This window comes from Mauremys reevesii, linkage group 5 (genome assembly GCF_016161935.1).
Source record: "Mauremys reevesii isolate NIE-2019 linkage group 5, ASM1616193v1, whole genome shotgun sequence".
NCBI classification, from domain to species: domain Eukaryota; kingdom Metazoa; phylum Chordata; order Testudines; family Geoemydidae; genus Mauremys; species Mauremys reevesii.
Genome location: NC_052627.1, coordinates 139,324,493 through 139,338,803, shown reverse-complemented (window position 1 = coordinate 139,338,803; position 14,311 = coordinate 139,324,493). Strand labels below are relative to the sequence as shown.

At 64.1% G+C, this 14,311-nt stretch overlaps 2 protein-coding genes and 3 non-coding genes across 13 annotated transcripts in view; all 5 read left to right on the top strand.

The window, feature by feature from the left end:
- DCTN1 (dynactin subunit 1) overlaps positions 1 to 3,965 on the top strand; it is a 130,987-nt gene extending 127,022 nt beyond the window's left edge. For 5 of the 9 annotated variants that reach the window (XM_039541057.1, XM_039541058.1, XM_039541054.1 and 2 more), the window contains 3 exons: positions 1,172 to 1,248; positions 2,462 to 2,551; positions 3,002 to 3,136. In XM_039541057.1, coding sequence (XP_039396991.1) covers positions 1,172 to 1,248; positions 2,462 to 2,551; positions 3,002 to 3,136 — 302 coding nt within the window. Of the gene's footprint in view, positions 1 to 1,171; positions 1,249 to 2,461; positions 2,552 to 3,001 lie in introns of all 9 variants that reach the window. The other 4 variants (XM_039541053.1, XM_039541060.1, XM_039541051.1 and 1 more) reach the window with 2 other exon arrangements.
- A 1,048-nt stretch (positions 3,966 to 5,013) lies between these two features.
- Positions 5,014 to 13,311, top strand: NOP56 (NOP56 ribonucleoprotein). Its single transcript, XM_039541072.1, has 12 exons — positions 5,014 to 5,143; positions 5,572 to 5,661; positions 6,485 to 6,599; positions 6,705 to 6,866; positions 7,360 to 7,558; positions 7,866 to 8,053; positions 8,699 to 8,850; positions 9,095 to 9,195; positions 9,994 to 10,142; positions 10,491 to 10,612; positions 10,821 to 10,961; positions 12,535 to 13,311. Exons 1-12 carry the CDS (start codon positions 5,141 to 5,143, stop codon positions 12,709 to 12,711), a joined length of 1,599 nt encoding a protein of 532 aa, XP_039397006.1. The 5' UTR covers positions 5,014 to 5,140; the 3' UTR covers positions 12,712 to 13,311.
- LOC120407217 lies at positions 7,660 to 7,795 on the top strand. Its single transcript, XR_005599847.1, has one exon. It is a non-coding gene; the product is annotated as a small nucleolar RNA SNORA51 (small nucleolar RNA).
- On the top strand, positions 10,273 to 10,343 carry LOC120407215. The gene has a single exon (XR_005599845.1). It is a non-coding gene; the product is annotated as a small nucleolar RNA SNORD56 (small nucleolar RNA).
- LOC120407214 lies at positions 10,665 to 10,733 on the top strand. The gene has a single exon (XR_005599844.1). It is a non-coding gene; the product is annotated as a small nucleolar RNA SNORD57 (small nucleolar RNA).
- Positions 13,312 to 14,311: the final 1,000 nt, after the last annotated feature.

The window sequence follows — 14,311 nt, the reverse complement described above, 5'->3', positions numbered from 1 at the left end:
TTGGCGCAGGCGCCTCCAGGAGGCAGGTCAGCGGAGTCAGCTGGGACCCAGGTCCAGGCCTGCTAGCGAACTTCCTGGCGGTAGCAGCTTCAGTGCCAGAGGCCGGGTGGGCCCTTGTTGGACGGGCCCGTGGGCATGCTCGTCTCTCGGCCCATGCCCAGGGCAGAGCCGGCCGGGGACGTCTGTCCTCTCCTGGGGGTGGCTGCTGTCTCTGGGGCGGAGCCCAGGCTGTCCCATAGGGTTCTGGCCGAAGCCCGTCTGCTGGTCCGTAACCCCCCCGCCTCGCTGCGGCCGCCCGTTCAGCCGGCTCCCCGAGGGGTGAGCGCTGGGGCCAGCGCTGGGGACGTCTGGACGTCCGGGGAAGCAGGCTGGAGACTTTTGCTTGTTACTTTAACCCCTGTCAAGGTTTTGATTTTCACTGGAGATGACTGGTGCCGTCACTGTGCCCCCGCTGTGTGTATCTGCGCTCAGTATCCCCGGGGACCGAACGCTGAGACCCCCCGGTCGGGAGCCGGGCACTAGGAATTCAGGGCCGTGCCTGGCTGTGCGGCCCACCAGCGTGCCCCGTGCCCCTAGTGGGGCTGGCCATTTCCTGCCTCCGCTTGCGAAAGGCGCCCTCCCCCGGGAGGCCTCCCTTGCGCTCCCGGTAGGCAGAGCGAGGAGAGCCAGGCTCAGGGCTGTGATGGTTTCCTTCTGAAGGGCCCAGAACTGCCCCCACGACACTGATCAGCCCCCGCCCAGGACGGGCCGAGCTGTTGGATGGGCTCAGCTCCCGCGGGCTGAAGGACGGCACATGCCCTGGCCCTGGGAGCTGCGTGCCAGGGTCCCGCTGACCCGTTCACCCCCACTCCGGCCTCTCCTATCCTGGCCCCTCCTGGAGATTGGGGGAGCGGGGGCTTAGTCGCCCTATTCCCCCTGCTTTCAATGGGCCTCCAGGACGGGAACGTCCCTGCAGTGTCGTGTTTCTCCTTCGATAACCTGGATCCAGGATTCTCCAGTGCTCCCCCGTCTCTGCGGCGCAGCTGCATTTCCGGGCTGGGGGCTGGGGGCTGAAAGCTGCTAGCCACGGTCACTGAGAGACCCCGGCTCGGGGCAGCTCCTCCCAGCTGGGCGAGGGGGACTTGGCACCCTCTCTGCGGGGAGCCCCCTTACCGGGTCTCTTCTCTGGCAGCAGGGAGCCCGGCCGCCCAGCTGCTGGAGCAGACAGCCCGCCTGAAATCCCTGAGCAGCACCATCGACAAGCTGAAGGTAAATGCAGCAACTGCCCGTGATCCGTAAGCATCTCGGCAAACGCCCCCCAGCCCCGCCTGACGCCGAGGCAGCGAGCGGGCGGCAGGGAGCAGCTGGTGCTTCCAGGAGAGCAACGCGCTGCTGAGTCTGCCATGGGCTGGGGGGCCGCGTCCCTCATAGCACTGCCGGTGCCCCTCACTCCCGACCCGCAGCCCCTGCTAGCCCAACCCTGGGCTCCCCCCAGCTCTGCCGGTGCCCCTCACTCCCGACCCGCAGCCCCTGCTAGCCCAACCCTGGGCTCCCCCACAGCTCTGCCGGTGCCCCTCACTCCCGACCCGCAGCCCCTGCTAGCCCAGCCCTGCCCCTCAGCTCTGCCGGTGCCCCTCACTCCCGACCCGCAGCCCCTGCTAGCCCAACCCTGGGCTCCCCCACAGCTCTGCCGGTGCCCCTCACTCCCGACCCGCAGCCCCTGCTAGCCCAGCCCTGGGCCCCCCAGCACTGCCGGTGCCCCTCACTCCCGACCCGCAGCCCCTGCTAGCCCAACCCTGGGCTCCCCCCAGCTCTGCCAGTGCCCCTCACTCCCGACCCGCAGCCCCTGCTAGCCCAGCCCTGACCCCCCCAGCCCAGCCGGGGCCCCACACACCCCACCCGCAGCCCCTGCTAGCCCAGCCCAGGGCTCCCCCCAGCTCTGCCGGTGCCCCTCACTCCCGACCCGCAGCCCCTGCTAGCCCAGCCCTGCCCCCCTCCCCCCCAGCTCTGCCGGTGCCCCTCACTCCCGACCTGCAGCCCCTGCTATCTAAGGGGAGACTGTTACACGTGGTGCTTTTTTGATGTGAACAAATATTTCCTTAGACCTGTGAATAAAGTGGCTATGACCCCAGATAGCCACATTTCCCCCCCCGCCCGCCCTCCAAAAAATGCCCATGTGGTCTGTGCACACGCTGCCTTGGGCATGCTGCATACTCAGGTGTCGGGGGGCGGGGGGAGAAGGGAACTCCACCTGTGGAGCCGCTTTGGCACCTTGTCATTTACCCTGGGCAAGGCAGGGTTAGCCATCCCCGTCCTCCCACCCTTCCTGGGTGATGGGGGGAGCTGCTCTTGCCTGCTGGAGACCCTGGCAGGGGAGGCAGGGAGCTCCCCACCCCACACCTGCGTGCAGGGGTGCCGGGTGCCCTGCAGGGTGCACATCTGGAGGGATGCTGCTGCCCTGCTCCCCTTTCCTCCCTTGCAGGATGAAGTGATGAAGGAGACGGTCCTGCAGCACCCCGGGGCCAATGTCGTCACCGACTTCGCCACCTTCCCATCCTCTGCCTTCCTCAAGGTGAGACGCTGCTCTCCGGGGAGGGTTCCCCACAGCTCTGGGGTGACGGCTGAGGGAGCACGTGGCCTGGCAGGTGTCCTCGCCAAGCCCAGAAGGGTCTGCGCTGAGTTCCCATGGCCTGTGCGCAGGAGCTCCCTTGCCATGATCTGGAGGGTTCGGATTAGCAGTCTGGGGGCCGCAGGGTCCCAGCACCTGTAGCTGGGGGAGCTGTTCGCTGTTCATGGGGGGTCGCACAGGCCATCCCCATGCAGCGTGGCTCTGGGCTGAATGGAGCTCCATGGGCCTGCTGCCAACCCTCCCTGGCAGGGAGGAAAGGCGACCGGGCCCTGGGGTGTGTGAAACACCCTCTGGAGCTGGCCCCTAGGAGATAAGTGTTACCCTCCTGGCACTCGGGTTGGTTTTTATCAGCCTGAGGCCTGCTGCCTCTGACCCTCCGCTCTGCTCTTCCAGGCCAGAGAGGAGAAGGACGACACCGTGTACGTCGGCAAAGTGACCTTCCCCTGCCAGCCTGGGCATGGCCAAGTGCACAAGCTCGTCCTGACGCCGGAGCAGCTGTGTGAGCTGCACGGCCGCCTCATCTCCTAAGGGACCCCCCCGCCCCCCCACAGAGACGGATGTTCCTTGCACAGCCCCTCTCCCCAGCCCGTTGCTGAGTCTCTTCTCCCAGGCCCTTCTTGGCAGGGACTTGCTAGCCTGTGTGTGCAGCAGACCCCAGCAGAGCGCCCCCGGCTGGAGCACCAGGTTCCAGCTAATGAAACCACTCGCCCTGCTGCCCTGCCGAGGGGGACCCTGGCATAGCTGTGTGTGCGTATGAGTTCGCTCCTGCCTGGATCTTCAGCTGCCTTTCCTCCTCCCTGCCCTCCTGGGGCGTCTGAGAGCTGCCTTTCTCCTGGGGGTGGGGGGGGGGGAGCGGCATTGTAACCCTGCTCAGCTCAGCTCAGCTCAGCCTAACTGACCAACACGAGAAACCCAGCCAGAGATGCCCCCGTTCTGCCCTGCTCGGTGCTGAGGGGTTTGGGTTCCTGGCCAGGCGGTCAGGCTGTGCCTCTAGCGCCTGTCACTGGATGAAGGGTTCATGCCAGAGGGGAAAGGGAGCCCCTGGGGCTCCTGCTCTGAACACTACAGATACCCGCAGTGGGGGGAGTTCAAAGCTCGGCCCACCAGCTGCTGGTGTCAAACCTCTCTCCCCCCAGTGCTGTGGTTGTCACATCAGTGCAGGGGGCTGGGAGCTGAGTTCCCCCATGGCTAGTGGGTGAGTGCGCGGAGGGGCTCTGGGTCTGCTGGTACATGCGCACGCTGCTGCACCATCCCCTGCTGTAACCAGTTCTTAGCACTCCCGCGCTCTGGAAATGAATAAAGCTACAATGTTAAACCCAGCGTGGTCCAGTGAGGTTATTCTCCGCTCCGCCCGCTGGGCCCAGGGCCAGGGCTGCAATTCCCAGGCTGCCCTGGGCCTGTGGTGCCGGCTGCCTGCCAGCCTTGGGCTGGACTAGCTGGGTGGGAGGATGTCCCAGGTTCGTTAGCCGCTCGGCCTGAACGGTCGTTGGACCCCAAAGGGCAGCTCCCAGGAAGGGGGGGACCGGGCAAGCGGCCCGGGAGGAGAATAAAGCCATTGCCCAGGCTGCAGGGGTGAAACCAGACAGGCCAAAGCCCCCTGGGAGTGGCAGCCAGCCGGGGCTGTCAGCAGTAACAGGGAGGGTTTCTGCGGGTCTGTTAGCGACAGGACGGGGGTCAGGGAGAGCGCGGGCCCCTCGCTGACCGAGGGAGGGATGTGGAGGAAGCTCCTGCACTCGATGCTGTTTGTGCCTCTGTCCGCACAGACGCGCTCAGCTCCCAGCCGGCCGCCCTGGGCAGCCCGGCGGGGGAGGGGGCGGGGACCAGCCCCCGGGGGGCAGGAAGGGGTTCGGGGCCGGACGAGCACCGGTCCCTGGGCCGGACGCGCTGCAGCCGAGGGCGCTGAGGGCGCTGGCGGATGCGCGCGCAGAGCCCTGGGCCCTGAGCTTGGATCAGCCCCTGGCGAGGGGGGAGGTGCCGGGTGCCTGGGAAAGGCCCCGGTGGTTGCCAGGTGACCGGAGCCGGGGTCAGAGGTCGACACGCGGGGGGGGGGCAGGACCCAGAGGGACCCGGACGAATCCCGGCTCGTGCGCGGGGGGAGGGGGCGGGGTCAGAGGCGCGCGGGAGCTACAGCGGTTCCACTGAGTGAGACAGGGCGGGCTCTGAGGGCGCTCTCGCTACCCCATTGGCGGATGAGGAAATGGGGCGGGCTCTGAGGGCGCTCTCGCTACCCCATTGGCGGATGAGGAAATGGGGCGGGCTCTGAGGTGCTCTCGCTACCCCATTGGCGGATGAGGACAAGGGGCGGGCTCTGAGGGCGCTCTCGCTACCCCATTGGCGGATGAGGAAATGGGGCGGGCTCTGAGGGCGCTCTCGCTACCCCATTGGCGGATGAGGAAATGGGGCGGGCTCTGAGGGCGCTCTCGCTACCCCATTGGCGGATGACGGGAAAGACGGGCTCTGATTGGCGGGGAGGCCAGTTTCCGGTTCCGGTGGCTCTCTCGCGGCCCCGTTGCGCGGGGAGGCAGCAGCAGGATGGTGAGCGGCCTGCGGGGCCCATCCGAGCCCATCCCCCCCGCGGCGGGGCTAAGGCTCGGCCCGGGGGGCTGGAGACTGGGGGGCGCGGCGGGCCCGGGCGGTTGGCTGGGGGGATGGGGCGGCGGGCCCGGGGGACGTGGGCCCGGGTCGGGGGGACTGGCTGGGGGGGCTGGTGGAGTGAGGGGCCTGGCCTGGGGCAGGGTGTCGGGGGACCGGCTTGGACCGGGGCTGGGGCTCGGCCCGGGAGGGCTGGGCCGGGGAGGGGGCTGGGGCTGGGCCGGGGAGGGGGCTGGGGCTCGGCCCGGGAGGGGGCCGGGCCGGGGAGGGAGGTTGGCTCCGTGGCAGGGGGCAGGGCGGGGATGGGGATCGGCCCGGGAGGGGAGGTTGTTCCTGGGGCCGCCCCGCGGCTCTGACGCTCCCTCTCGCAGGTGCTGCTGCACGTGCTGTTCGAGCACGCGGCCGGCTACGCGCTCTTCGCCGTGCGGGAGGTGGAGGAGATCAGCCTGCTGCTGCCCCAGGTGCGGAGCCGCGCTCGCCCGCCCGCCGCCGCCACGTGGGTGGCCCGGCCCCAGGCCGCGCCCCTCTGCCCCGGCTCGGTCACCTTAGACCGCGGGGTGCTGGAGCCACTCGTGGGTTCCCCCTGGAGCAGCGCCAGTGGGTGCCCACGTGCGTGGCGGGGCCCAGCTCTCAGCTGGATGGGCCCCGGGAGGTTTCGGGGTCTCTTTGGGGAGCCCCGTCCTAGGCTTGTCACTGCGTATGGGGAACACGTGCTCCCTGAGCTGAGCTTGGTGCCTGGCCCAACGGGGGCTTCCCCCATCTGTCCCTGGCCTCCCCAGGGGTGGGTGGGGGGAGGGAAAGCAGCCGAGATGCTCAAGCCCAGGTGCATGGAGGGGGGCTGCTGGGAGTGGGATTGTCCCATGGCGGTAGGACCCGGAGGTCGCTCTGGGCTGCGTGGGGGCCCAGCCAATGGGGCTCCTGGCGAGTGCAGTGATGAACATCCGAGATCTGTCAATCCACTGAAAGCAGTGATGTCACGCTGTGTCTGAGCACTCGGGGGCCCTGCCAGGCTGGGAGGTATTTGCAGCTACGCTGCTCCCAGGGTGCTTGTGATTGGAGCTGGTGCTGGGTTACAGCCAGGTCCCAGCATCCAGTGTCCCCGAGGTATCTCACAGAGAAGCCGTGTGTGTTGGGGCTGCAGCCTGTGCTTTAGCCGCATTACTCATGGGGGCTTTGTGCTCAGTCAGTATATGTGCTGCTGGGCCCCATGCTGGCCCCCCTGCGGGGTTGGGGTCCCAGGTTGCCCTGTGTGATACTCACCCGCTTCCCTGTGGCCCCTTCCAGGTGGAGGAGAGCATCCTGAACATCGGCAAGTTCCACAGCATCGTCAGACTGGTGGCCTTCTCCCCATTCAAATCTGCCCAGAGTGCCTTGGAGAATGTCAATGCCATCTCGGAAGGTGAGGCTGGGCTCACGGCTGCTGCCCTTTGGGCTGGCAACAGCCTCGGAGACTTGCTGCCCTGTAGCTGCACAGCCCATTAACATCTCCCTCTTCCCGGGGCAGGGATTCTCCATGAGGACCTCAGGCTGCTGCTGGAGACCAACCTGCCAGCCAAGAAGAAGAAAACATTGCTGGGAGTCAGCGATGCCAAGATTGGGGCTGCCGTCCAGGAGGAGCTGGGCTACCAGTGCCAGACTGGAGGGGTCGTGGCAGAGATCACGCGAGGTGAGAGGAGACGGGGGCTTTAGTAAGGCCTGGAGATGCAGCTGGCCCCCTGGGGGTGATACGTCTGGGTCTGTCCCCCAGTGCCCTGTTTGCGTTGGAGGGCAGGTGATGGGATATTAAGGGGACCCCAATGCTCACGCCTTGCTTGTCCCGGGGGCAAGCGGGGGCTCGGTGCTCACACCAGGCTGCCCTCACTCTGTGGCTTGTCCCGGGGGCGGGCGGGGGCTCGGTGCTCACTCCAGGCTGCCCTCGCTCCGTGGCTCGTCCTGCGGGCGGGCGGGCGCTCGGTGCTCACTCCAGGCTGCCCTCGCTCCGTGGCTCGTCCCAGGGGCGGGCGGGCAGGGGCTCGGTGCTCACTCCAGGCTGCCCTCGCTCCGTGGCTTGTCCCGCGGGCGGGCGGGGGCTCGGTGCTCACTCCAGGCTGCCCTCGCTCCGTGGCTTGTCCCGCGGGCGGGCGGGGGCTCGGTGCTCACCAGAAGTTCTGTGCCTGCAGGGATCCGCCTGCACTTCCACACCCTGGTGAAGGGCCTCACTGCCCAGTCGGCCTCCAAGGCGCAGCTGGGCCTGGGGCACAGCTACTCACGTGCCAAAGTGAAATTCAACGTCAACAGAGTTGACAACATGATCATCCAGTCCATCAGCCTGCTGGACCAGCTGGACAAGGACATCAACACCTTCTCCATGCGCGTCAGGTGAGGGCTCTCTCAGCCGCGGGGTCGGGGGTAGCGCTGTGTGCGGAGAACACTTGTGCCCTGAACGGCATGGGGGGGTTAGTGTGGAGCCCGGGCGTCGTCTCCTCCCCGTGCTTACCGCAGGCAGCGCGACGCCCACCGCTGACTGCATAGAAAGGGGAGGAAGAGCATCTGCCCTGTGTACACCCCAGCCAGGGAGCCTGTGACCTGGGCTGTCTTGTTAGCAGGGAGACATGTCTGCTGCGGGGGAGGAGATGGCAGGTCCATCATCTCCCCTCCCTGACTGCTCCCCTCTGGCCTCCTGCAGAGAGTGGTACGGGTATCACTTCCCAGAGCTTGTCAAGATTGTGAGTGACAACTACACCTACTGCCGCCTGGCCAAGTGCATCGGGAACCGCAAGGAGCTGAGTGAGGAGAGGCTGGAGGCGCTGGAGGAGATTGTGATGGACAGCGCCAAGGCCCAGGCTATTCTGGATGCCTCTCGGTCATCCATGGGTTAGCAGCACTTCTAAAATTATCCTGAGGGCTGGAGGGTGGGTCTCTAGTGCTGGCACCCGGGTCCCTGCACCGGGGTCTGAGGGTTCATGGGATGTGTGTGTGTGTGGGCCGGGGGGGACGACAGGTCTCTAGTGCTGGCACTGGGGTCTGAGGGCTCATGGGATGTGTATGAGTGTGGGGGGGAGGTCTCTAGTGCTGGCACTGGGGTCTGAGGGCTCATGGGATGTGTGTGGGGGAGGGACAGATCAGTAGTGCTGGCACTGGGGTCTCTGCACCGGGGTCTGAGGGCTCATGGGGTGGGGGGAGGGACAGATCAGTAGTGCTGGCACTGGGGTCTGAGGGCTCAGTATGTTGCACGTGGCTCGCGGTGTGGGGTGGGGGGGCAGAGCTGCTCTGGGCTCCCCATATCATCTGACCTGTTCCTTCTTGATTAGGAAATCCATTGACCAGAGGCTGATGGGGAGGGGCGGGGGCTCGGGAGGAGTTCTCTCCCCACCCCCGTTGGCTAGTACTGGCTGCGGCTGGCGGGGAGGCTCAGGACTCTGACCGGCTGCTTCTCTTGGGGGTGGCGGTTCCTAGGTTGCAGCGCCCCCCGGGGGTCGCCCTGGCCCAGTGTCGTGCGCTGACATCTGCTCTCTGCAGGGATGGATATCTCCCCCATTGACCTCATCAACATCGAGAGCTTCTCCAGCCGGGTGATCTCGCTGTCCGAGTACCGCAAGGGCCTGCAGGAGTATCTGCGCTCCAAGATGGGCCAGGTGGCGCCCAGTCTCTCCGCCCTCATCGGAGAAGTGGTGAGTGGCCGGGGGCAGGGGTGGTCTGTGCTCCCCCAGGCCACAGAAATGATGTTCTAGTGTGAATCTGTCAATCCACTGAGCTCTGTGCTGAGACGCGGTCACTGCTGATCCGTGCCCTGGGGAGCCTGCCCATACTGGCCCCCAAGCTGTGCCCAGGTGGCACCGAATGCAGCATTGCATGCTGGGGCCTGTAGTCACCTCGGCTCTCACCACCCTGCTTGTCTCCTTGGTGTCTCTGCAGGTGGGCGCCCGCCTGATCTCCCACGCCGGCAGCCTGACGAACCTGGCCAAGTACCCGGCCTCAACGGTGCAGATCCTGGGGGCGGAGAAGGCCCTCTTCAGGTACAGCTGCAAGGTGGTCGTGGTGATGGCAGGCTCCTGGGCCGCTGGGCTTGACACGTTGGCCAGACATGGCTGCATGCGTCAGTGATAAACCAGCCCCAGTCTCTGAGCGACCACCGAGGCTTTTCCTTCGCTCTTGCTGAACGGTTGGGTCCTGGTGCTGGGTCTGTCAAGGGAACCCATGCGGCAGGTTAGCTATTCTGATCGCTGGGCGGGGGGAGTGACGGACAGTGTCTGAGAGAGACTAGTGCCAGCCATGCAGGGCTAGCGGGGAGGTGACCAGCACCTGGCCTGGATTTCAGGCCTGGCTGTCACATGTATCTGACTCCTGGGAAGGAGACGGGGCCAGGCAGCTTCTGCTGCAGCTGGGATGTTGGGTACTGGTGAGCCATGGCTCCCCCAGGCTCCATAGTCAGTGCTGCTCCAGGGTGACTGCCAGCTGCCTTCTGGTCACAGGGAAAGCTGCTCTCGTTGTTCCTGTCATCTGCCAGGCTGTGTGAGGAGTGCGACGCCTTCTGGCTCCCAGTGTCTGGCAGAGCTAGTGCCTTAGCTGCAGTTCTGCTGCTTTCTGGGGGTGCAGGAAGGAGCAGAGCTGGGTGGTTTCGGGGGGGTGGCGGCCTTCAGACCCGCAGTACAGCTGCAGCCACCTAGGTGCGTTCACCCCCCAGAGCACTGGGCTGCTGCATTGTACCAGGCCAAGCAGGTTGGATTTTGTTGGCAGTGTCTGGCCAGAGGCCGCTCGCCAGGCCCAGCAGGATCAGGGCTCCAGAGCAACCTTCATTCCCATACTTGTTCCAGGGCCTTGAAGACTCGTGGCAACACCCCGAAGTACGGGCTGATATTCCACTCCACCTTCATCGGGCGAGCTGCTACCCGCAACAAGGGGCGCATCTCCCGCTACCTGGCCAACAAGTGCACCATCGCCTCCAGGATAGACTGCTTCTCAGGTGCCGCTTTCACCCGAGCCCCTGCCAAGCCCGGCTGGGGGAGGGTCCTGCCTGGGCGCTGTCCCTCCAGTGGCACGAGACACTGAGCTGGAGGCCAGTGGAGTGTCAGTCACACAAATCCCAGCGGCTTCTGCAATGATGGGAATATTTTTCGTCAACAGCATTTCACGTGGTGAATGGTGACACCTGTTTTCTGAGCAAAGCCGGCTCTGGGGCTGGGAAACGGGGAGCTGCCAGCTGGATGGCAGGCGCTGGCGGTTGATGGGGAGTGGGCAGCTGGCTGTGAATGGGGTGGGTTGGCTTTGCTGTAGCTAGCAGCCTGTCATTCACGCTGCCCCCTCTCTGCAGATGTCCCGACGAGCGTCTTTGGGGACAAGCTCCGGGAGCAGGTCGAGGAGCGCCTGGCCTTCTACGAGACAGGGGAGCCTCCCCGCAAGAATCTGGATGTCATGAAGGAGGCCATGGTGGAGGTGAGGGGGCTGGGAGAGGGCCTGAGATGCTGCAGGACTCCTGGGTGGGTGCCGGACATGATGTGAAATTTCCTGCCTGACCGACTGCTGGAGGCAAAAACTGATTTAATGAGGCTGATCCGACACCTCGGGAGTGGGGAGCCCGGCCTGCCTGTCACGATGGTCTGTATTGTCAGTGCTGATGGAGCCTCCGTTGTCCCTTTGCCAGGCTACCGAGGTGGCTGCCGAAATCAAAAAGAAAGAGAAGAAAAAGAAGAAGCGGGAGAAGAAGCGGCTGGAAGCCTTGGCAGTGGCAGCAGCTGCTGAGGAAGCCGAGAACTCTGTGCTGGAGACAACCATGGAGGCAGAGGTAAAGAACCAGGAATGCGCCCTAGGGCCTAGGCTGGCTGCAGAGGCCCTCACGCTGCTCTCTGATTGGGAGGCCTGGACCTGGTATTTCCGTCACGACTTGTGTGCCCCAGACAGGTCCTGTCTCACCCAGCAGAGGGAGAGGAGGAGGCTCGGGTCCACTGCCTGCCTAGGGAGCTTGAACAATGCAGTTTCCTGGCTTCAATTCTGCCCCTGCGTACAGCAGCAAAAGGCAGAGGCAGGTGGCTCTGGGGATTGCTGAGTGGTGCAGTGGGGCCTGGGCCTGCAGCTCAGACAGATGCTCTGAGCCCCCACGACACCCAAGGCAATGCCTCCGATTGCACAGATCTGGCCCGCAGGCTTTAATCAGTGCAAGGGCTGACCGGTCAAGGGGCGTAACGTGGGAATATAGCTCCTAGGTTAAATATAGCAGCCCCCGTTAAATGCGTTTTGGTCTCTGGCGTTTCCCATGAGTCTGGGCAGTGCAGTGCTGGCCTCAGGCTTCTAGCTCTGCAGGTTTGCAGCTGCCCAGGGCATGAGCCGGGGGAAGACAGTTGCTCAAGGCCAGAGGGTTTTAATTTCTTGGGTAAAGATTTAAAATAGGGCTGGTTGTGTCCAGTTGCGAGTCCGTCCTTCAGGCTGCCCCACTGAGCCCATGTCGTGGGCAGGACCCCAGCAATGGTGTGCACAGTGAAGCTGGGGGTGTTCCCCTGCCCCATCATCATAGCTAAGCCCCCCAGCACTGTACGTTTGCCTATGATAACGGTTGTGTGCTCTCCCTGGGGTGACTGGTCTGGCTCTGCCGCCTCCGCGTGCTAGATTACCCAACGGGGCCCTTTACAACCTGTCCTAAAAACCTCTGCCTGCAGACTCAGGCTGGCGACACTGTTAATTGGCCTGCCCTATAGGGTTGCAAAGGAAGAGTTTGAGGACAAGGGAGAATGCAGCTGGAGCCCCAGTGAGCTCACACAGCCTGCTCCTGGGTCCGTGTCCTGCCTCCACAGGGGATGTGTCTGGGGTGCACGTCTCCCTCTAGTGACTGGAGGGCCCAAGTCCTGCCTGCAGGGGATGATGTCCCAGAGCCCAGGTGCTCTGGGGCCGACGTGCTGGGCAGTCCTGTGATTTGAATGGCAGGTGCAGTGTGGGAGCAGCCCCTGGCTGCCAGGTTTCAGATCCTCAGGCAGGGCAGCCAGCACATGGCAGGGAGTGAGGAGAAAGCAAAGGGAACAGTGGGCTGGGACCACCAGACCTTGCTCGGGCTGCCTGATGTGCGGCCGTTATCCTGGGCTGTGTGAAATGGGCTGTTCCTAGTCCTGGCCAGCCTCCTCTCAGCTGCTGCTCTCCATGGTGGGCTGTGGCTCTGAGGGGACTTGCTAGGGGATGTGGCCTAGAAACCCACATGTCCACACAGCGGAGGCATCAGCCAATGCCAGCCTCTGCAGAGCACTGCGCTTTAGCCCAGGGAATGCCTGAGCTGCTCCGCAGGGCCCTCCAGCACCAGCAGGGCGTGGGCCTGTGAGTGCTACACCCCAGGGGGTTCACAGGGCCCCTCTAACCCCCCCTCTCTGCTCCAGGAAAACGACACAGAGCCCAAGAAGAAGAAAAAGAAGCGGCACCAGGAGACCTCACTGGACGAGAACGGGCTGGCAGAGGAGCCCTTGCCCAAGAAACAGAAGAAACTGGCCCAGGAAGAGCCCCCCCAGTCAGACAAGAAGAAGAAGAAGAAGCGAAAGGTCCAGGAGGAGGATTAGCAGGGGCGTTACCAGGCCGTGCCGGGGGACCTGCGCTGCAGCAGCACAGGCTGCCCAGCACCCAGACAGTGGCAGGACACTTACCTTTCCCGGCTCTCTAAACCTGTTGCTTCTTGTCCAGCATTTCAAGGCAGCTGCGTGTCTTAGAATGTACCCAGCCGGAGCAGCCCGCGTTAAATGCGTTTTGGTCTCTGGTGTCTCCCATGAGTCTGGGCAGAACTTCCAGTGCTGGGCTCGATTCACGGCACGTCGGGCTGTGCCTAGCCACTGGTTTGACGTGGCCGAGACAGTTATTCCTTGGAGCGCGTCTGGCCTGGGACCATGGAGCCTGCACCTCTGGAGCTGCCTGCGTTGGGCTGTTCCGTTCTCGGGCGGCTGCGGCAGTGTGTGCTCCCACTGGACAATGCCACCTCCCCTCTGCACTGCAGCGTCCAGAGGCCAGCTAGGCCAGGGACCAGTGCTTGTGTTTCTGTTCAAGCCTTGAGCTCCGTCCTCTGCACAGGGTGTTACTGCGGAAGCAGAGGGAGTGGAACGACCTCCTGGCCCTACCTGTGACTGAAATCAAACTTCCACTAACAATAAATGTCTCGAGCTTTTCAAGCCTCGGTGTGTTTTTAAGAGCAAGACTTCCCTGTGCTGCCGCAGCTCGGCCTGGCCTCAGGCTTCTAGCTCTGCAGGTTTGCAGCTGCCCAGGGCATGAGCTGGGGGAAGACAGTTGCTCAAGGCCAGAGGGTTTTAATTTCTTGGGTAAAGATTTAAAATAGGGCTGGTTGTGTCCAGTTGCGAGTCCGTCCTTCAGGCTGCCCCACTGAGTCGTGGGCAGGACCCCAGCAATGGTGTGCACAGTGAAGCTGGGGGTGTTCCCCCCCCATCATCATAGCTAAGCCCCCCAGCACTGTACGTTTGCCTATGATAACGGTTGTGTGCTCTCCCTGGGGTGACTGGTCTGGCTCTGCCGCCTCCGCGTGCTAGATTACCCAACGGGGCCCTTTACAACCCCTGTCCTAAAAAGCAAGCAAGGGGGAGAGGATAAAACCTCAGTGGGATTTGGGGGGCGGGGGGATTCAGAGATGACCAGAAGCTGGAAATGAGCAGTTCGGTTTTGTCTGTTTGTTGACAGCAGAGACAGGTCCCTTTGCTTAACTCTTCAATTCTCCTCTCCGTGGTCGCAGTGGTGCTCCCTCCCTGAGCCAGGAGGGCAGAAGATGGCCTGCTTTCTCCCGGGCAGGGAGGGTGAGCAGGTGTTAAGGGCTGTTGCACCCAGTTTGAGACAGCACATCCCCAGCCTCAGGGCCAGTGAGCAGGCCCGGCCTTCCCATTTTCTCCAACATCTGGGTTCTAGCCACTGCTGCCTAGAACGCCCCCCGAAATGGTGGAATTGATCAGAAGTGGCATCCAGCACTGTCTGTGTTAGACAAATGCCATGGAGGTGGGCAGGTTTTCAAACACCTCTATCCCCTGCAATGGCTGGGGTCTCAGTCCCTGGTTGCACCTCAGTCTCTGCCTGTCCCCCAGAACAGTCTAGGTACCTGAGAACCAAACTAAAATCGCTGGCTTCAGCAGCAGGGAGCCAGGTCCCAGTTAATGGTGTGAAAGCAGC